The following is a 12,676-nucleotide window of genomic DNA, read 5'->3' as shown; positions in this document are numbered from 1 at the left end:
CAAGTAGAATATAACTAATTCTAATAAGAAATTAGACATTGCACTCCACGTAAATTTTTAGAGGTGAAAATAACCGAGTTTACTGAAACTATACGGAAAGAAAAAAAAAAAAAAAAAAAACTTTTAAATCATTCCAATACCCCAACCATTTACTTACCAATTTTGGCGACGTTTCAAAATCCTTGTGGATATCTTTGCCAAGTCTACAGGAAGGGAGGAACAAGATCATTGCATGAACTAGTTACTACAAATGCTGCTGCTGCACTACTTTTTAAATTATAGAAATATGAATTAGGTATCAAACACTAGTTGTGAAAAAAAAAACAAAAAAAAACAACGCTGCGTCATTTTTAAGTTAATTATGAAGAGGATTTAATTATGAAAAGTTTTTCGAAATTGGCGTATAAATGATCGAGTTATTAGAATGTTTTAACTTTTTATTTTCATCTAGTTTCAATAAAATCCATGATTTTTGCCTATTTATTTTATGAAAACCCCAAACACGAAAAGTATAAAAAGCTATAGTACTGTGCAAGGTTTGTAGGTTGAAAATATGAAAATATTTACGTGGTGTGCAATGTTTGTTAATCTGTTATTAAAATCAGTCTGACAGTTATACTACTGAAAGAAATAAGTATAATCAGAGAGAGAAAGAGAGAGAAAAATTATTTCGAAAGGGTGAAATACGTATAAAAGATATATACGTTCCTAAAAACAGTCTATGAAAATATTCGTTATCCAAGGGCATAGCATTAAAAAATAATAAACTTATTTAACAACGGCGTTTTTTTAATTTAAAATGTGAATCTTATGCAGAGCCATAAAGTAACTTCATACAGGTGTCCTGGATGTTTTCAAACACCTGGAGATTTCTCTTGCACGGAATTCTCTTGACGATGAGTTATTAATTGAATAACAATGAAGTTAACCCACCCTCTTGTGACTGTACCACACTATCTGAAACTTGTAGTTCCCATCTTACAAAATTCTCATCATTCCAAAATAAGTTTACATATAACAATTCAAAATCAAAAATGTAGCAAAACGCATTAACCCGAGTAGCAAAGATAACAAACCAGCTTTTGCAAAGCATGAAAGCTCGGTAAACCAATAAGCATGCGCAGTTCAATACGTATTCTAAAAACTGATAGACTGTGCATTGTCTGATCACTTAAAAACTTAAGTCACTTCTCTCACTACACTCTGGTTCAATTGTAATTTATAAAACAGGAATGGAAGACTTCAAACTAACTATACATAAGTTAAAAAAAAAAAAAAAAAAAACCCGAGTTTTCACTCATTCTGAAATGCATTTCAGTTCAAGAGAAGCTTCAAATTTATTTGATTTTGCAACAATAAGAAAAACCACACTTATTTTCGAGCTTTGCTCATTTTCATTTGCTATTTCTAATTAACGGTACTACTGACATTCCAAAATGTTGCGTTTTTAAACTTAGTATTAAGTTGTAAAATAGAGGCCTCCGGGGGGGGGGAGGACAATCTATTATACAAAAAATTTGTATTATACACAATATACTGTATTTACGATACGTAATATTTCAGAATATTTCGAGTTGTATTTGATTCATACTTAAGAGTTAACACATGAATGATCTAAGTATCCAGAAATTCAACTTCACATTTCCATATTTGTGTTTAGAATTTGTTACCTAATTTATAACTTTCGCATTGCTAATTTCTTTAAAGGAACCTTCGCTAACTGAGGTATACTCAAATAGAAAACTAAACCCAATAAGTCCCCATATGGGATCTCAGCAACAGTACCGATTACAAATTTCGAATATCAACAGTAGATTTTCGGGTTCTGTGCGTTTTGGTTTAATATTTCTGCTTGAATTAAGATTTAGGTACTAAGACATCATGAAAATACCATCAACATGCCCATTTTTGTAAACGATGACTTAGAAGTCATTTACCTTACACTGGCTACACATAATATGTGCAGGGGAGGTCAAGCCAGGAACTGGTTATTTAGAGAACAGCCTTTTATCTAGTCCCCCCTCTAAAGACCTCGTCCTACGGGATAAACTTTTAAACGCCTGTTAGATAAGGCTGCTGGAAATGCGTCGCTACAGAATAGTCACGCGGGTCATTCTATTTTCGCACTGGAAAATTTAGAGAGTCGCCAAACACGTCAGTTGTATTGTACCCGAAATCGCCTACCTCAACTGCTTCAGATAATCGCACAAAAATCCAGTTTTTCCAAACTGAAGAAAGCACCAAAGAGAAACCCAATAAAGTGACAGCTGCAATCATAGGAGGAAACTCATCATTCGATGGTTGCACGACTACCAAAGAATGAATTATTTCTCTCACTCTTCAATGGGCACCTAATGGACAAAGTAGTCACGCAAAGGGTGGCTGAGAAGCTTCAACTTATCGTAAGGTGGGCATTAATGACGTAACAAACCATCGTAGAAAGTATTGATGGGTGCAGCGTTCAAACAAACAAGGTATGGAAGAATTGCAAGAACGTGCTCAGCACGCATTAAAGAGCAAAACGAAACTGAAAGAACATGCTATAATCTTCTCGCTTCTCTTTTCCTGACATTTTATATAATTTGAGCCTAAATTTGCAGATTATAGAGTAGTCTCATTCATTTATGATACTATTAAATACTCACCTTTACCAATTTCAACAAAATTAATTTTTAAATAAATTTTCAACACTTCTACATTATTTTATTGAAGATTTACAGATAGAACCATCTATAATACACACGGTGTTATAATGGGTCAGGAAATATGACACAAAATGAGACAGACAACAGGTATGATAAACTGTGCATTTATTAGAACACATAACAGGCAACTGTACAACAACAAATGCTATCAGCTTGCTGGTAGATTCAATCTTTATTCTGTACAAGTTTAACAATTGGATGAGTAGCATCCAATTAGTTTGGTCCTCTGGCCAAAATACTTTCACTATTACGCTTCCAGCCTTGTGAGAGAGCCAACATTAATGTGATATGTTAAACGTGAAACTGTTCGCTTATAACTTCAGCAATTTTGATGTGCGTCATCAGGAACGTCCTCCTATGACAGACGTTAAGAGCATACTCGCTATTCAGTTACATATCTACTCACAGAAAGCAAGTTAAATGCAGCTAGAATTACGGTTCAAAGTTTCCAAAACTTGATTTTCATTGGAGGAAAGGTTTCAATAGGAAACATTAAGATTCACAACTGATTTCGGTGATTTTTGAATTCTCAATCAAATACGGATATGACATTAACACAACGCCATCTCACAAGTTACGCGAAAGGTTTTTTGTGGTAAGTCAGTGACGATTATAAGAATGATTTTACAGCATCTACAGCTGCTACCAAATATACACATTGTGGCATTTGAAATGTAGTCTGCTGCCAACCCAACTTCGACAGTTTCTGTAGTTCCCGAACTTGGCTATCTTTCCACTAATGGAAGATCATGTGATCGCGCCGAATACTTTCCCCTTGACAGGTACTGGAAACTGCAAATGGAATGTTACTAATTAACAAATTATCTCCCGACAGGATCTCAAGAAGACATTAAACTCTGCATAGCAACAATAGAATAAATCAATTAAGACGGAGAAAGCAAAGTTCATAGTTAAGGGGATTGTTAAAAGGCATTCGGGGCGGCTCCAACAGAGGGTGCCTCGGGTGTATAACTGCAATTAAGTTTTAAGGTAGGTCGTTTTGTAAGCGGACTATCCTTAAAGGACCCCATAAGATTCGATGCCACAGATAAAGGTGAACTGGCGCCATCTTTCTCTCTTATTACTGTTATCGATTCTCCAGGAAAAGTAGTTCGCTGGTATCAAGACGAAACAAACCTTGTTGTATCTCAAGTGGTAAAATTATTTACAGAGTAGTTTTTGAATTTAACATTGACATGCGTGAATCCTTTTTATAATTTATTTATTTTCAAATTAGCAGATTTGAAAAGGTACCGCTGTGCTACCAACGAAGTTCGCGTTTTATACTGACCAATTCTAATGGGGAAAATCTATTTAAATTATAGAATCTGTTTTCTTTTCACCAGGTCTGATAATCATTTGCTGAATGAATTCCTACAATACTGCCAGAGGCTGATATTAGATGCATTTCAAAATACGTTGCAACCATATCAGTAAGCTGGAGTACATGAAGGTCAACAGCAGGTCTGCTTATATTAAATTTCATGCTCTGTTAAACTAGGTTAAATAATCCGCTGCCCGCCCAACTGAAGTTCGTTTTAATTCCCCCAAGCACTGAAAAATGCACCACGCTGGTCATTTCATATTTTATTAGATATTAATAAATATCTAATAAAATATGAAATATTTTACTTCACTCTGTAAAAAACTAAGAGATAATCCCCATAGCCGCTCTAAACTGTTTAATCATTATTTTTTGTTTTATTTTTTTTTTTGCTTCTTGGGTTCGATACCCAATTATCCGCGTTTTTGGTTGTCTCCATTTAAAAGAAAATCGAAGTTTGGTTAAAAGGCACCATTAACCTCAGCCATTCGATCCAATTCTCATCAGTTCTTCAGTTGGTTTAAAATACCGGAGGGAAAAGGTTTCATTATCGAATACTTAGTCACGAACACACCCGACACGCAATTCGAACCAAAGGCTAATGGAAGATTGAAAAATAGCTTTCTAATGGTTAAATTTATTGGCAGAGGGTGAAGAACTATAAACGACAAACTTGAACCTGGTCGGATGATGGTAGTTAAAACTCATTGAGAAAACATGAATGCTCATTTGTGGTCTTGGAACTATTTCCACAGAATTTAAAATCAGGAAACGTGTTTGAATCGCATTCTCCCAGACCAAATATTGCGGACGAATTTTCGTATTGAATGTTCCTAGACCTTTGAACCTGACCTTGAACTACAGATCTGGTGTCACACCAATACAAACTCATACATACTGTCGGCAACATCAACGTTATCAATCTTGTTGAAGTGCGTGGATTGAAATACACAAAACAGGAGGCAAACAATCAAAGAATAAGTAAGTTCAATCTCGTTTTGTAGCAACGTAAACGATACAAAGCGGGATGTTTGTTAGTGTTATCTCTCGAAGGAAGTAAAAAGTGGAAGCGGGCTGGTAAAACAGGAAGTGCGGCGCACAGAAACAGGAAAACATCTAAAGAATTGTGCAATCTGAGAATCACAAAAGCATAGCCGAAGCATCGTTAACCTGTTGTCCACCTATGGCTAGATGGCCCAGTCGCCTGCAAGGTTATTGACTCTCTCTCTCTCTCTGGCATTGCGACACATTCGAAATGGCTATCCTTCCCACACATTACGTTGCTTTGTGCGGCTTCCTCCGCTAAACTTATCACTAGATTTTCGGATGTCATTTCTCCTTCTCCGATGGGCTTCTCTTTTTCTGACGACTTCCAAAGTATATGATGGGGATGAAAGGCGGCACGTCGCATTAACTCGGTCGCAAGACATTATTACAATCGTTTTTTCGTTGTTATCGTCGGGTGTCAGTGTATGATAAACTGGCTGAGTGTTCACCTCTGCAAACAAGTTGGCTTTCTTTTTGATTCGTCGAAGCAACGTCGATCGCAAACAGTGGAGCGAAAATAGGAGTCGTTCTGCAAGTAGAAGCAGAATTCTCCTTTCTTTAGTAGCAAGATTCAGAAGAGTGCAGAACAAGAGGATAAAGGTGTGTGTGGGGGCGTTCATCGGCTGAACTACAAGTATTTTAAATATTTTGTATATTCTCTGTTGGTTCTGTATTGGTTTCGAACTTTCCAGTGACAATGGAATCGGGATGAAAATCTTCCGAGACATTTCTGAGTTCTAGTTAGGCTGGTATAGAATAAGCATCCAGAAAGCTAAGGTCATTTGACGGGAGTGCATCTCTTTTTTTATTCTCTTTGATCAAGAAGGCGAGGAATGGACATATCCGAGTTTCCAGGATAAAGAGAGACAGGGATAGAGGAAAATAAAAACACTCCAGACTGACTGAGTGTTGGTCCACGATTTGAGAAAAAAAATATTCCATACAAGTTTTATTCTTAATCGGAAGGCAAATAGTAACGTTGTTTTAAATTCTGTCCCCTCTGGAAATTTCAGTGAAACGGAAAACAGAAAGTATACAAGAAGAAGAAAGTATGCTCACTTTCTTCTCAATAAATATAAATTTAGCATAAAGACTACGTCCAGTACGCACATAAGACTAATTTAACTGTATCGAATACCTATTCTGGCTATTTTAAAATAGCTGACGCATTATATTCGGAATGCATTAAAATACAGCGTGTTCTCAATTTAAATAATAAATAAAATGCATATATTTAAAAAAATGTATACACTGTTACGAATAAGAAAAGAAATGGGAAAAGCAAGCTGATTAAAGACAAGGGTTTTTCTAAATTTACTAGAAATGCGCTCTGGTGATTTACTAATTTTCATAAATACTTTAATATCGATAACTGGCATTTACAAACGTGTCCATAATATTTAGAAATTAAATGTTATACACGAACTTAAACAAATATGTATTTTGAAAACTTTTAGATCGATGACAGATGCAGCAACTGAGATTACAAATACCAAATGCGATAAAACAATTCATTTCTCATGCAAGAAAATGCAAGTATGAAACTTTCTTACATTCTATAAACATCACTGACTTACATAAGTATTTCTTTAAATTCGTCCCATAAACTCAAGTAAATTCAGTGCAAAAGCTTTAGAAGTATTTGTATATAGGCTGGCAAAACCTTAAAGTATAATGAGCAAACCAAGTTTGCTACAAATTGCACGGATCTCATTTTGTGAAATCAGTTACCGCGAGTTGCCTCGGTACTGCACTTGTATGTTAAATTAAAATCATTGCGCTCTAAGGAAAGTTATATTGTAATTTACTTTGGAAATATTGTTAGGACTTTTGCTAATTGTGCCGCGTCACCGATGAGGTGCCAATAAGCGCCGAAACAGGTATAGGGGTAATGTCACACATTTCTTAGGCAAGAGCAGTACATTTTTTTTTTTTTTTTTAAATTTGAAATGCAGTAAGGAGGAAACTCGTGGTGACGTTCTTACTATAGATCGATATATTTTGTAGAAAACTTTATTTGCTAGGTACACAAACCGATACTTCTGTAAACCCACGGTGAAATTCGACCCATAACTGGAATTATCAGCCGACGTAAAAAATAAAACTAAAAGGAATTTGGCAATGAACTTGAACTACTACATACTTCCTAGTTACCAAGTGTTTGTAAGATGGCGCTGGTTACTGAGGGCTGACCTATATTTAACTCGTGGTAGTTTCTAATGCTTTAATTCGATTTACACTGTACTTCGCTTAGAAATTAAATTTTTTTAATCTCTAATTGAAACGTACTATGCAAAAATTGTGCTGATACATTCTTTCTTTCGATGTCTACAATAAGAAAGAAAGCTTTGTGCTGCTTCCTTAAACGAGTGAGAGGTTTAAGTTTCTTACAGTACTTCCTGAAACGTTCATCAAGACATGGATAAAGAGAGCGAGAAATACAAATAGAGAAAAACAATATTTGGTATCTGGAAGTAGATAATGAGTGTCACAGTTATATATTGGAAGAACATCGCATGCCTGACTAGGGCTTTAGTCATGTCCTTAAAAAAACCTGCTTCTTAATGAGAGCTCCTTCAGTCCACAGTAAAATACAACTGTCACTCGCCTAAGGAAGAAATGCGACTCCTACTCATTCACCTGATTGCTTAATCCCACCTATAAATAACTCTTTTCATTGTCGATCCCAGCACTGATATAATAAATATATCTGTACACGATGCATAATTTATATATACAAGCTTATTTCTGAGAGCATTATAGATAAGAAACTAAACATCAACATTCAAATAAATTCCATTTCCAGGATGCAATAGCGCAGATTTATTTATATATTTGTTTCTATTTTTTAAAATTAATAACCGAGTTAAACCTCATCTTAACTGTTGATATAAACACACGTTTTAAAAGAGCATAAAAAAGTACGCGTGCTATCTCTGTCTGGCTTAGCTATCTGTCATTGATCCCATCTTTCTTTTCCATTTCTCTCCGCACTGGCGTCCCTTCTTTGACTGAGTAAGAACTGACACAACGGCTAATTGCGTATTTGTGGGACGGAGAGGAATAGTTCCGGAAGATTGATATGACTTTAAAAATGTTTGCGTTTGTTACGCATTTTGTTTCGGTAACTTGAATGACTTTGACATATTGTTCAGCTACAAAAATAGCTTGCAGAGTCAAAGTAAAGGTCTATAGAGTTAAATTACTTCGTAAAACTGCGTACTTTTAACCTATTGAGTTACACATCTGGTTCCATTTGAGACATTGTTCATTGTTACCTGTATATGATCTTCCACATATTTCTGCTTTCAACTTTTTTCTGCTTAACGTACCAAAATCTATATCTGGCAACATTTCCGTGCAAAGGCAAAACAAATAACTTCGTATTTGTTCTTTTTTCCCCCTACAACTAACTAACTTAAGAGTGCTTTGTGTAGTGCACTGAATCCGGAAGAAGGCGAGCACCGTGTAATGGACACTCTAATGTGTTTGTGTTTAGCTGTGTACGAATGCGTATCAATTTTCGCAAATGCGAGCGTTGCTTGAAACGGAATGCCACCTGTAAGGAAATCCCATCGGACTACACCTGTTCCGTGCACTGTGTGCGAGGGTGGAATGGGTGCACGAGCATGCGCGTATTCGCGAATAAACTACGCGAAAGAGGGGGAGGAATGGAGGCCTTGCTCGATGAAAGAGGACATCTTTAATAAGTTTAAACTGTTCCAGCCACTGTATAAGTGTCGTGTGAAAACCTGTTTTGGCCTACGACGTCCCGGGCTTTGTATGGACGTTACATGGGCTGCAGAAGGTGTGCGGAAAAGGTTAAGGACTCCATTAGATTTGTTTATCTTTGACTCTGTCGCTTAGACGGCGAGAGAAAATTAGATATCACAACAGTTCTCCAGATCTTATCGCATATTCATGGACGGCAGCTGAAAAGCAGCACAGAATTCCTTAACATGCCTTTCAACAGTGATGTCTACTTATGATAGGTTTCCATAGCTACAGCTACCATCGTAGGGAATTGCATTCTACAGAAACATCGAACGATGACAATACTCCTGGATGGAGGGGCAAATGCGTGGGAGAGAACATCTATAATGTATTACTATGGCTTCTCTACAAAACGAGATTGAAACTGAAGGTTCTTCTGCATGGCTTTTGCTCTGCGTGTGGAACTCTTTATGACACGAAGCTATAGTTAAGGCTATAGCAATTGTTTACTAAATACAACCCTTATTAACTATTTCCACCTTCACTCTTTCGGTATAAACGTACTCTATGTTCTTCGAGAAAGCCTGTTCGTTCCTTAATTAACAATTACTCAAAGATCTCCTCTTAGTAAAGTAACAAATAATTTATGACAGTGCATATCCAGAGCTAAAATCGGTGGAATGATTTCGAAAATTGCCATACTCTTCTCTTGAAAATGGAAGTAGAATTGAGATCCCCACCCCATACGTTTATGAACTTCAGGTTGCGTTCGACGAATCCGATATTAAGTTAAAAGAAAAGCGAAGTGACAATTAGGGAACATAAACTTAGAATATGTTTAGGAAATAGGCTATTGAGGAAATCCGATTTTTAGGAGCTTTCTTTGTTGGAGTGTAAATTGTGGAGAAAATGTGACATGGAAGGAAAGAAGACAGTTCTGTTTTGTATCTTTCCATAAATTATGCGTCTTAAGTTCAAAGTTAATTTGGGGTTTAAGCGCAAGTGATGTACCAAAAATATCTTCATTTGGAAAGAATACTGGAAAAGAAATAACCAGGAATTTTTCAGAGATTGAGATAATTAATGAAAAACACTAAATTATCAGAGTGTTTTACAGTGAAAGAAAGTGGTTTTGAAAAGTCACGTGTTTCTGCAATTCATAACGGCTTGTCGCCTTCATAAGCATAAATCGAATCTTTCTATCCTAAAAGGGCAGTGATTTCTTTATGCCATCTGGAAGTTTTAATAGGTTTATTCATATACTGAGGTTACTGATGAAGACAATGACATCTAAATGCTTTTTCTATAAAGGAATATTCGTTGTTCTGTAACTAGTTGGGCAATGCACAAGTGGAACCACGAAACACATCAAATTTCAATATCCATTTCACTATTGGTTCTTTTTTTAATCGATGGATTCAATTCTTGAACCCAATCCGCTTGTCAGAAAAGAAATGAAATTCAGAAATATTCGAGAGACTTCGGTTGAATCATTAAAAATGAACTTTGGTTTCAATGCCGCGTGGTTTCAGTATTAACAAATCACACTCGCTGTAAAAGTCTAATTTTTCTTAAAACGTGAGCGACAAGAACGTCTTATGAAAGCTAAAGTAAGCCAGACAGGCTTTATTTTTATAATGTTTCAGTTACTCGGATATTCAAAATATAAAATAAAATTACAGAACACTAGTCCTACTTAGGTCACGATAATCACGACAGTTACAGTTACTGAGTGCAAGTATTAAAAAGAGCAAATAAATTGTTGAATATCTATTAAAGGGAGGACTAACTTCACGTCAATACACAGCCTTATCAATATAGAGATTAGCGATTGCACTAGAAAACATGATTAACGGACTAGGTCCCTGTGTACAGGGTATAGAAGACTTATGAAACAGAGTAGTTTCTTAACAAAAACAATTGCACTTAAATGGAGCTATTGTATCATGGAAGCCAGTCTGTGGATAAAGAGCGGTAGAGCCCCTTAAAAACTACCCATAACAATTAACATAATGACTCTGGGCAAACTTAAACTATAAATATCCATCTGAGAGGAACTGTGTTCAAAATTACAGAGAGTCTTACGTCAATTCGGTTAGTTTGATTTCTTCTTCGCTTGCTTGGCCAGTCTTCGACGTTTCAAGATCATTTCGTAGAGAGCCTCGAGTCCTTCGTCCAGTCCGTCACCTATAATCGCGCAGGCCGGCTGCACGTGCCACAGGTGGTTGGGGCCTAATTCGTGAAGTCCCAGAATTCTCTCGATCTCGTGCGGGTCCTTAGCACCAGGAAGATCCTGTTTGTTGGCAAGAACGAGGATTGGTACTCCGGCATTCTCTGGACTTCGCGCCATGCGTATGAGTTCCATCCTGGCTTCCTCTAGCCGCTCCTCATCGACACTGTCTAGCACAAACACGATGCCGTCCGTGCAGCGGGTATAAGACCGCCACAGAGGTCGAAGTTTGTCCTGACCACCAACATCCCAGATTAGAAAGCTGGTGCCTTTTGCCTTACCCGTCATTCCTTTGATTTTCTCACAGTTGAATCCTATCGTTGGCACTGTGTTGAGGTACTGGTTGAATTTGAGTCGGTAAAGGGCCGTAGTCTTCCCAGCGGAGTCCAAACCTAGCATAACCACGTGTAAAGACTGATTGGGTGGAAGGCTTTCGAGTAGAGATGCTCCCTTCCCCACAGTTGATCCCATGGCAACGGTTCAATGATCACCGGCATCGGCCGAAGGTCCGACACTCCTTGCCATGTGTTGAGAAAAAGTTACGGTGCTGCCTGACGGAAGAGAGAACACATTATCACCCGGTGACCGATCAATTCCAACCTCACAGCTGATTCGTCGGAACACTTAAGCGCACTGCTTTAGACACCATAGCAACAGCACGCATCATGGACGTAGTCCGGATGTGACCGCAATGACCATATGACTGGACGCCAGTGGATTCGTTCAGAAGTGCACGAGGGAAATGTACAAGATCAACAAGGTCAAAGGGCACCTGTGGACGACTCGCAGAGGGTTCACGCAAACACAATGCCCAGTGTGATCTGGCGATACCGAAGATGTTCGGTGGAGATAAGCACAAGACCAGGGCGCCCCTTTCAGCAAGCGGGAAGGCAAGGGTGGAACAGCCCCACTTATGTGGGTTGGGGACACTACTGATCAGTCCCACATATCGGGAAATCCCAGAGTGACTAAGCTGCCCCGAAAAATATCCTTTTCTTACCTTGGTACGCCACAATCTGCTGGTTACTTAATGAATCATCGTAACACAGTCAAGACGTATCGGGAGAGCGCGCTTCTACTCCAGTACGTGGCCTCTCACCTGAGCACTTCCTGTGAACGAAGCGGCATCGACGGCGCTGCATTGCAGGTGTCTAGGGAGAGCAGTCGCAGTGGCGACTTGGTAACGGATGTTCAGCATCTCGAAGGAGAAGCAGCAGCTGCTGTCGGCGGTGCGTCTTATTACTGCCCCGACCACGAAAGAACAGCACCCTGGCAAACTTGCGCCATGCGATCTCGTCTCGAGAACGAGTACGTTCGCTTCCTATAACGACACAGCCTCGGTTGCTGTTCCGCTTTTGACTCGCTCTGCTGGCCTAAACGCAGACCACGAGTCGCCCGCTTCACGCATGACGTCACGAACAAGAGAGACTTATTCGGATAGAATTATTACGGTGCGTGCCAGGAAGGAAAAAAAAATGGGGGACGAAGAACGGACGCCACCAAAAAATAAGATAAGAATGAAATGAACCCGACAAAGATAATCTGCGGAACAACTAACACGAGCGCGGGATCGACAGCTGAATGTAATGAATTGAATTAAAATTCCAGGCGGCGCCTTCGTTGCTCCTGAACCTGCAACATCGCGAGGCTTACCTA

The 12,676-nt window shown here is 38.2% G+C and overlaps 1 protein-coding gene across 1 annotated transcript; it reads right to left on the bottom strand.

Annotated features, from left to right (window-relative positions):
* Positions 1–2,793: 2,793 nt before the first annotated feature.
* Positions 2,794–12,384, bottom strand: LOC150083060 (ADP-ribosylation factor-like protein 4C). Its single transcript, XM_090377757.1, has 2 exons — positions 10,876–12,384; positions 2,794–3,497 (listed from the first exon to the last, which is right to left on the bottom strand). The coding sequence occupies exon 1, from the start codon at positions 11,489–11,491 to the stop codon at positions 10,886–10,888; it is 606 nt and encodes a 201-aa protein (XP_090233883.1). The 5' UTR covers positions 11,492–12,384; the 3' UTR covers positions 2,794–3,497; positions 10,876–10,885.
* Positions 12,385–12,676: the final 292 nt, after the last annotated feature.

Source organism: Mastigoproctus giganteus, chromosome 7, assembly GCF_048544385.1.
Source record: "Mastigoproctus giganteus isolate SK-2022 chromosome 7, ASM4854438v1, whole genome shotgun sequence".
NCBI classification, from domain to species: Eukaryota; Metazoa; Arthropoda; class Arachnida; order Uropygi; family Thelyphonidae; genus Mastigoproctus; species Mastigoproctus giganteus.
Note: the sequence above shows the minus strand (reverse complement) of the source record. Positions and strands in the feature narration are given on the sequence as shown.

Bases quoted from the DNA above. Each gene is read 5' to 3' on its own strand.
- LOC150083060 (XM_090377757.1), bottom strand. From the start codon at position 11,491: ATGGGATCAACTGTGGGGAAGGGAGCATCTCTACTCGAAAGCCTTCCA.